The following is a 10,339-nucleotide window of genomic DNA, read 5'->3' as shown; positions in this document are numbered from 1 at the left end:
CTGATGAAAAGTTTCATGAAACATTGGGAGTTTCGTGAAACATTGCAATGTTTCAAATATAGCGGTGGGAACATTCAAACTGATAAGATAAAAGCCTATTAGGTATTTTCACTACAATAAACAGCTAACTTCACTTCATAGATTGATGAGGGGGAAAATAAGGGACCAAATGTAAGGGATTCAGTTAATTTTTTCCCTATTTTTCTAACATCTTCGTAAAAGGTAATGTTTTCTATATAAATTTAGTTAAAAGATAGTTTTTATTTTTTAATTACTATTTAATGAAATAATAAAATAATAATAATGATGATCAATTACAAATATATTATAGAAATAAAGTTTTGTTCCATGCATTTGATCCCTTTTTCCTCCTCAGCTTTTAACAAAGTGAAGTTAACTGATGGTTGATGTAAAAATACCTAATTGAGGCTTTCATATCCCAACTTTTTCCTGCCGGCTGATTTGATTTATTTTTCCGGTTTATACCGTGGACCAATGATGCCAATGTTGACACCCTGAGCTACTGCGCTTGCGTTAGGGCTGACCGCTCATCGGCCGTACTTGGTGCGCGATTCAAAATTACACTAAAAACAATTCTTGTAACCTAAGTAAGTAATTATTAAAATATCCACAAGGATATATACAAATTGTGTAACTTTGATTTCAGGCAAAAAAATACAACACACACACACACACACACACACACACATATATATATATATATTAATAACAGTTTATTTTCAGTGAATTCCAAAGACCAAATTATATTTTACAAAACATTTAATTTAAAAAGAAATTTCTTGGAAAAGTGATTGAAAATAATTATTTATAAGTTTTTAATATTTTTTTGAGAATTCATATAATTATATAACCTATAAATACATCAATTATCACGACTACATTGTAGTTATGCTTTCTTTTTTTTTACTTCAAGCGTCGTTTTGTCACGAGGCAATCAAAAAGAACAATCTGAAATTTTGATTTAGAATTATTCAAATATTATCACTATTATATTCTGCAATTAGCTTCTATATATCAAGCTGCTGAAATATCATATGGTATTTAAAAAAATGTATCTATTAACAAATATTTTGAGAAATATTAGTCATTCAAATTCAATGAAAATAAACTCTTATTCATCAAATATATGTGTTATAAATTGTTTTCTGATCTGAAATCAAAAGTTATACAATTTGTATACATTTTTGTGTATATCTTAATAATTATGTATTTAAATTACAAGAATGGTTTTTAATGTAATTTTGAATCGCGCTTCAAAGGGTAGACAACCAGCGCTCAGCTCTAACGCACGCATGAATGAAAATTATTATTATTTTATTATTGCATTAAATAGTCACTAAAAAAGAAAAACTATTTTTCAATTGCACTTATACAGAAAAATTACTTTCTACGAAGATATTAGAAAAATAGAGCAAATATTAACCGATTCCCATACGATTGGTCAATTGTTATCCCCTCAGTATTCAACGCAGTAAAGTGAGCTAGTGATTGGAGTGAAAATGCCTTATTGTATATGTAGACGGTCATGACTTTTTCTATACATCCCGGCTTTAGTTTAAATGTCGACGGGCATGACTAACCTAACTTTTGGAAGTTGCATTAGGAAGTTATAAATTTATTCCAAGTGACTGGTACGCTCTATTAAATGAAACAAATTTGAAAATTAGGTAAATATTGTTTCAATTGGTTTCCTTATTAATAATTATTTAGGCTAGTATCGCAAAGCGAATAGTTACTATGACAGGTATTCAGGTGGCTGACAGCGCGGTTCAGAACTCCACAACTCTGCATGAGCCAAAATTCAGTCTCCAAATGATACTTTCCCCTAGATTCCCACATGGGCACCTACGTTCAGAGGAATACATTTGAGACTTGAAAACTCTCTCAATTGATCATTGGGAGCCCAATGAAATTTGAGCTGCAACAAATTTAACACCAGCGTTTTTCTGTGCAGTATTATTGATTTTGTTGTTGCGGATGAAAGACTAAGAGAGTTTGTTAAATATACAAGGTTCATGAGGGGTTCTGAATGCAACACTGATCATTACCGTCTGATCTCCAAAATTAACTTAGGTCGGGGATGGAGAAAAAATAGAACAAAGAAAACATAACAATGGCGACTAAAAATTGAGAACCTACAGAATCCGGATATTCGAATAGATTTCCCAAATAAGATAATCGAAAGCATAGATAGGGCAAAATGGGAGGAGCTTATAAAAAACAAAGACAGAGAGGGCGCATGGAGAATGTTCCGGGATATCATTGTTAGGTGTGCGATCGAAGTGTGTGGTACCGCGGTTGTAGGAAGAATATCTGGCGATGCGTGATGAAATGATGAAATTCAGTCTGCCCAAAAAGCAAAGAAAGAAGCGTACAGGAGAACTTTAAACATCGCAGGTCTGAGCAATGAGGAAAGAAATATACGTATAAATGATTACAGGCACAAAAAGAGGATACTCAAACGATTAATTAAGGAAAGTAAAGATAAAATTAGAGCAGACGAAGAGAAGAAAATACAAAGCGACTTTGAAGGAAGCAAGAAACTGCTTTATAAAAAAATGAAGGGAAATAAAAGTACAGAATTTCTCAACATAAGAAATAGTAATGGGGAAATGCTATATGATGCGTTAGATAACTCAATTGAGAGAGTCTGTGTCCTGAGGTTAGGGATATAATTAAGGACTTAAAAACAGTAAGACTGCCGGGGTAGACTGTATTAACGCTGAAATGCTCAGACACGGTGGCGAGTACATACCACATAGACTGAGAATTGATAAATTTATGTTTTGAGACGGAAGACGTCCCAGACGATTGGAAAAAAGCGATTATCATACTAATATACAAAAGAAAGGGAGATAAAAGCAACTGCAATAATTACAGAGGAATCAGCTTATTAAGTACCGTTAGCAAAATATACTCAAAAATAATTATTCGTAGGGTAATGAAAATAACACAAGAAAAGATTTGGAAAGTTCAAAGTGGGTTTATGCCAGGAAGGTCATATACGAATTAAATATTTAGCTTAAGGGCATGTGATGCTTTTTTTCTAGAATAATAAATATTTTGTCTTAAAAATTTGGGAAATGATAGCGAACATGCTAACGGACGTCCCCACACAATTTTTTTGTAGGTTTATTAAAAAAAGTTTTAATTTAGCAAAATGTGATTAACTTGCATAGTGCTTAGGAAACAGTATCGATTATTTCAGTGTTAGATCCCCCCGGCTTTTTTCCTAGGATAAGAAATATTTTGCCTTCAAAATCTGGGAAATGATAGCGAAAATGCTAACGGACGTCCCCTCACACTTTTTTTGTGTTTTTTTTTATCAAAAAATTTTTGATATTGCTAACAACGTGCGTGTATATTTCGAGGTTATGTGTGTTACAATTCACCCGAGCGTTACTACCAAGCTACACAATATTTTTGGCCGAAAACTTTGGACTTACAAATAAACATAGTAACTAATCTCCCGGAACTAGCCTCGTTTGCAGGCAATCAAAAAAGTTTATTTCATAAATAATTTTAAGATTATCGGAAATGCAAAGATGAAAAACGACGTAAACTCAAAATAATGCATACGCATAAAATTTGTATTTTGCACAATACATTTTCGTTCTTATTATCCCTCAAAAAAGAGTCCGGGGACGTCCGTTATGATATTTTATAGCATCTCCGAATTCAGTTTTTAAAAATTTTCATTTTTGTGGAAAAAAGCCGGGGAAACTGTAAGTATCACATGCCCTTAAGGCAAATCACAGAAAAAAGTTTGAGAGTAGGAAGAAAAGTTTTCTGTGCATTTGTTGACCTAGAAAAAGCTTCATGGTTAATTATATTATTTATGGACAAGTGTTTAAGAATGGCTCTTTTCGACGGAAAGGGTGTGGATCTCGAAACAGTTAGGGTACGTGGGTTAGCGTTCGCAGATGATAAGGTTGTTATGGCAGAGTCAATCGAAGACTTGCAAAGATTAACGCAAATAAAACAAAAACTATGGTGTTCGAAGGAAAGAGTGAGAAGACACTATGCAATATTGTTTTAAATGATGAGAGAATTGAACAAGTTGATAAGTTCGCTTACCTTGGTAGCTTATTTACTAGAGACTCGGAGAGTAGCTTACCGAGTAAGCTCGGTAGCTTATTTACTAGAGAGAGGCGGAGTTAGATAGACGCATAAATAAAGGTAAGAAGGTTATTGGTAGAGCAGGTCCCCTTATCAGAACTAAAAATAAATCAAATAAAGCTAAAATGGCAATAAATAACTCTATATTTGTACCGGCTGTACTATACGGTAGCGAGACATGGACTTATCAAGAAAAAGATAAGAGTAAAGTTAATGCAATTGACATGAGATTCTTGCGCATGATACGCGGAAAACTCTGATGCACAAATTGAGTAACGAAATAATTCTTAAAGAATGTGGTGCAGAAGAGACGTTAGTAGACACATGGGAAAGAAATCGGTTAAGATGGTTCGGGCATGTTGAGAAAATGCCAAATGAACGACTAACGAAACAAGTGTATCAAGGTAAAGTAAATGGTAACGTGCAGAGAGGTAGAACGCGGAAAGAATGGTTAGAATGTGTGAATGAGACCCTACTTAGAAGAGACATAAGAAGTCACAGAAACACGAGAGCCTGCATTAAAAAATGCATGGACATAAAAGAAGCTAGAGAAGTATGCCAGGACAGGAAAGTATGGCGGCAAATAGTTAATAAAAAGATTGTCAGTAGAGTGAATGACGCCTGAAACAAAGACCTTGGCTATTAATGGACCCAAGTGGGGAACCTTACATAACGACACCGAGTGAGCCACGCCTACCCCGAAAGGGAAATGGCTTGGTTAGGCGCTCGGACCTCACCTCAGAGGTCCAGGGTTCGATCACTGAGCCGGTACCTCTGGAAATTTTTCTATTTAGCTTTACTGAGGTTCTGGTGGTTCGGAACCCACCTTAAGCTGTAGGTCCCCCCATCTTTTAATTGACTGCAACCCAGTCCGTCCATGATGGGGTAAAAACCAGGCTTTGCCCAATATGTTGGGACAGACTGCTCTCATCAGATTACTTGACTGCATTAAAAAATGCGTTCGTGACTGATGATATATACCGGGACAGCCCCGTGTTAAATAATCAAATAAAAATACAACTCTAAAACTCAAAAATGCCTTCGACATGTAGGACAGTAACCATCTTAAGCTTGTGACAACATTGCCCTTGCAATGTTTTATTATAATAATAATGTACAGTAAAGTATCTAGACATAACAACATTATTTGATCTATGCTCGTCGAATTTCGATGTCTATTTTACGTCCTTCTCAGTTCCCCTGTGCTTACCGAAAGTATGTTTTCTACGCTCACCAAATTTCGGTGAATCGCTAAACACGGCATTTATGCAGTAGATTTTCACCGATTAATAAAAACCCACTCAAGAATCAGTACAATCCACTGATTCATAAGTTGAAACAGTAATTTTATAATGCAATTGATAAAAAACTGTGGGAGACAATAACTTTCAGTCATTATCCTCTCAGAATTTTGTCCTTTAAGTGCAAGTTACCCAAAAGGATCGAGTCGCAATGGAAATACTTTTCGGTAGAAAAACTATATTTTTTCAACCAAACACGTTGACGCGAAATTAAATACTGAAGATCCATATCCCACCAGCCAATAGTTTTACTATTTATCTTTTAATAAGTTCTTTTATATGATAAAAGAAAGATTTTATGAGGAGCCATCAAACTGATAAAAATATAACTCATCAAGTGCATTTACGTATACAATTACTCAACTACAGTAATGAAACTGTTGTTGAAAGCCTCGGTTATGTAAGAAACGTTAGAAGTTCGTGGCGTAAACTAGTTATAAGTAGATAGAAAGAAAGGTAGAAGAACAAACCATTAGCGCGTGAATCCTCGTGTGTTGACTGAAAACTGTTGTGGTGCTGAATTTGAAAGCCATAGGCCGGAAGCCAGGGATTCAGTCCGTTCACCAGGTCCATGTCCGGTCCCATCATGAAGTTCGAGGGAGACTCCTCGTTAACACAAACATCATCCAGACGAAAGCTGATCGTCGACGTCGCCTCGCTCATCTCCGTCGGGAGCACCTCGTGATCCTAACTTTTTTCGTTTCTCGGTCATTAACCGCTCCGGCGAACTGCGAATCTCCTTTCCGCCTTTCCTCGAGGTGCTTCATGAGCTCTTTCCAGAAGTATCCGAGGCACCCAGCCCTCTTCATAGACAGATCGGCAAACCAGAACCAGCCCATTTTAAATTACAATAAAATACCTTTCACCGACGCAACGACGAAACAATTCTAGCTTCGGAAAAACAGGAAACACAGAAAATCTGAATCTGTTTCGCCATGGTGTCGAGTCGAGGTATGCAAGGTCAGGGGCGACTTGAGGAATTTCCGGGCCCCGAAAACTTACTGTTAAATCATTACATGATTGTTATGGATCACTTTAAACGAAAAAAGTGTGTAAAATATGCTATTTTTTTACCATCGGAAACTTTCCCTCGTTTAGAATTACCCTGGAAAAATGTAAAATATCTATCCATTAAAAATAGTAAGGTGCTGAAGAAGAAATAACGAGTTTTTATTTACCCTTTAAAATAGAAACCTATATCCAGAACACGTAAACCAGAACATTTTTCCAACTTCGACAAAATAACAGTTGCATTCGTTTTTGTTTGGTCAAGAGACTCTTGTATATTTCCGACAGAAAAAGATGTAATAATTTGGACTTTTTAAGTCTTTGTGCCTGGGATCGTTTTTGAAAAGTTTAAAGTGATTATGATTTACCAAAGAGAAGATAGTTATTTGTAATACAAGTGCGAAACATAGGTGATTGCTTACGAAAATGGATTTCTCAGTATGAGTCGGAATGCGATAATCAATTAATTTTCAGGATGTTCGAATGTTGAGAAAAAATACAGAAATTTTCTTATCAGAACTTTGTTCATATATTTGATTTTTATTAGACAGAGGTAAAACTTTAATTAACGTTCTTCTCGAATTGGATGGTAATTAATAGTTCACGTGATAGGAAAGTCGATAATTGTAATTAATGAAGAGGTCAACGGTATTAACTTCCATAAATAATTAGAAATTATAAACAAGTTTTTTATGATTTACCTATAATAAGAAATTTTGTAATTTGCTTACAACATGAAATAATAAAATATTCAATAAATAATTAAAAAACTCATGAATCAGTCCGATCTAAGAACTTTAATTTGATAATCAGCGATAAGAAAATGCTTAGTGCAAAATGATTTTCTTTATAATTAATTACAATTACGGAATTTCCTATTAAAGATTCGTATTCAGACTAAAGTGCATATCAGTTTGATAACTTCTGCACTGCTATTAAAATGTAACATGCACGTGCTGATGCCGCAATGTGGTTTAGTTTATATTTATAACATAAAGAAGATTCTTGATGGAATGGTCCTTGCTTTGAGATCAAATGAAAACGCTTTCGATGTTCGATTCATGTCTGCCCACTGCATTATTTTTATTATGTAGAGTAAAAATTGATGATATTAAGAAAGATTTGGAGTTGGTTCTCCTGAAATTTCGAGTGGGATTTTAATAATTTAAATTCAGTGAACTCGTCGTAGGTATACTCGAACCGCAAAAATAAATGTCTGAATACTTAACTGAATTAAGATTTCTTTCACTCAAACAATTTATAATATTGGCTTACGTGCGTATTATTTAATTATTTTTATATCATTATTACTGAATATGGAATCATCGTTCACTAATAAGAAACGATATTCCTAATTTAAAATGGAACTAAAACGAGGAATTGATTACTCTTCAAAATCTGGTGTAGAACTCTTCGTGAAATCTTCAAATTTTTTGTCAAATATTTTTAAATCTGTTCAGATGTTTGGGAACTTTTTGAAATCTTTGCAATCTTTAAAAAAATTTGGAATCCTTGCGAATCTTTCTGATTTTTTTTTGAAATCCTTGAGATCATTGTGATATTTTTCGAAATTTTTAAGACCTTGAAAAATTATGTGGAATCTTTGAAATCATTGTGAGATATGTTCAAATCTCTGAAATTTTGAAATCTGGTATACACTCAAATTTGAGTAGTATTATTGTCCTCTAAAATTTTGCGAAATATACTCATATTAGCTACATTCGCTAGATTATAGATTTCTGATTTTGAAAGCAAACCAAGGTAAAAAAGTTATATATAGTTTACATAATTATAGTTGACAAAACACTGATCTTTTTTATTTGTTTTACACAGAGAAATGAATAAAACCAAAAAAAATAGGTTCGAAAAAAAACAGCTTAGAAAACTACTAGTGTATCTTCAATTGACAATTTACATTAAAATCCAAAAAAAAATATGGCAAAATCTAAGGTGACAAGTAAAAAAATAATTATATTCTACAAGAACACACTCTTAAACCCGACAACTTTTCGCATATTTCAACATTTTAAACGAGGTATCCAATCATTGGCGATTGGCCAACCATTTGTAACGACTACCCTACTTTGTGGATGTTTTTGAAAAAAAATTGCTCTCTGAATTAAAGCAATAGAATCTGCATTTTTCAGATAGAGATTAGATTTTATTTTGTATTTCAAAATAAAAAAATTATACTAATCAAACTTTTTTAAATCTTTTAAATACCTATAAACATTGCGACATAAATTAAATTTTGCTTTGAAATAATTCAGCGGTATTGAATAAAGATTTAACATATTTTAAATTCGCGTTTATGTTCGCTGTAATTAGAATGGATAGACATGACAAAGAATTGACACGTGGTGGTGATACATTGCATTCATCGGCTAACGCAAGTGGCTACTCAGGATCTCAAGAAGTCAAAAAAGTGGTATACCACTTTCCGAAATGCCTTTGATTCTCGAAACCTAACGGATCATTCTTTTTAAACGTTATACGAGTAAATCTCACTTGACTTGCAGAATAAAAAAGATCTCTATCGTTCACTGACCCGAGAAAAGAAGATGTCCATTTATTGTCGCTATGAGGATACAATTTTATATTGTTACCTCGAAAAGAGGGTCAACTACTGTTTGTACTTTAGACAGTATCTTCCTGATTCAATAGTGAAATTAGTTATTTTTTCAAATGTAAAGAAAAGGAGGCAGTAGCCGCAAAATTTCCTAGACCATTAATTTATACATTGAAAAAGAATATTTAAAACTACTACATTTTAACCTTGGATCCTTTTCGTTTTCAGATAAAGATTTAAAATTCTAAGCTGCTTCCATATTTCACCCCCCCCCCCCCCCCCCCCCCCCCCCCACACACAGCACAAACTCTACACTTATATTTAGAATTGTTCATTTTTTAAGCCTATCATATTTAAATATTCAGGTTTTCATTTGGAAATTGCACAATTTTGAAAATTGCAATTTAAAATTTACCAATTTAGATTAAATATCTGCAGTCATTTAACGAACGCTTTCAATTATTTCAATCTTAAATTATCCCTTTCATAATCGTTTCCAATCTGAAATTATCCCTTTTATAATCGATTTCAATTTGGGAGTGTGGCCGTTTGAACTTTTATTTGAAATTTTGCAATTTATAACTTTTAAGGTGGGATATTCCTTAACTTTATCAACTTTTAAGGCTTTTCAAAACAATAATTTATTTTGAGTCTAAAATCTAAAATTAAATATATAGCACGTAATATTATTCGCACATCCTATCAATGTCGTAAAAGTGAAGATGATCAAAACTGCTTATTCATTCATAATTATGGATTAAAATTTGACAAAATTTACGCCTGTAGTCAAACGTAGTGACCAAAACTGTGATGCTTACTATTTCTTAATTTCTAAGACTAATTTCCAGACAAAAAACGACGTGTTGGCAAAGAAAAAATGACATTTCAGGTTTTTCTAGAACTTTTACAAAATGCCATGCCTGTTCCAGGTTTTCCAGAAATTTTTTTTTAAATTCCATGTCTATCCCAAATTTTCCAGGCCCTGTAGCAATCCTGAAATTTTAAATAAGTATGGTACGTAGTTATTTCTCAATGGAAATTACAAACGAAATATTTCTCCATCACAGCCGTTCTGAGTAATAAGGACGTAATGGCCAAACAATCAGCAAACTAGAAACAGTGCTCAAATATTCGTTCATTTATATTGCAAATAATAGTTTACAAAAGAAACTTTTAATGCCTAGGGTTTTGACATATTATGAATATGCATTATTACATTTCGACTGTAATTCCATATGGTTAAAGAATGCAATTTTACCGGCGCGAATTTCGAAATTTTACACTCGATTGTATTTTAATGTCAAAACTTTTCTTGTAGTGC

General features: G+C 33.4%; 1 protein-coding gene across 3 annotated transcripts in view; it reads right to left on the bottom strand.

Moving 5' to 3' along the window:
• The window catches only part of LOC117180887, a 266,828-nt gene that overhangs the window by 252,671 nt on the left and 3,818 nt on the right, over window positions 1-10,339 (bottom strand). For all 3 annotated transcript variants that reach the window (XM_033373464.1, XM_033373466.1, XM_033373465.1), the window contains exon 2: window positions 5,912-6,244. In XM_033373464.1, coding sequence (XP_033229355.1) covers window positions 5,912-6,104 — 193 coding nt within the window. In that variant the 5' untranslated portion in view covers window positions 6,105-6,244. The remainder of the gene's footprint in view (window positions 1-5,911; window positions 6,245-10,339) is intronic.

Source organism: Belonocnema kinseyi, chromosome 9 (genome assembly GCF_010883055.1).
Source record: "Belonocnema kinseyi isolate 2016_QV_RU_SX_M_011 chromosome 9, B_treatae_v1, whole genome shotgun sequence".
Taxonomy (NCBI): domain Eukaryota; kingdom Metazoa; phylum Arthropoda; class Insecta; order Hymenoptera; family Cynipidae; genus Belonocnema; species Belonocnema kinseyi.
This window is presented reverse-complemented; position numbering and strand designations above follow the sequence as displayed.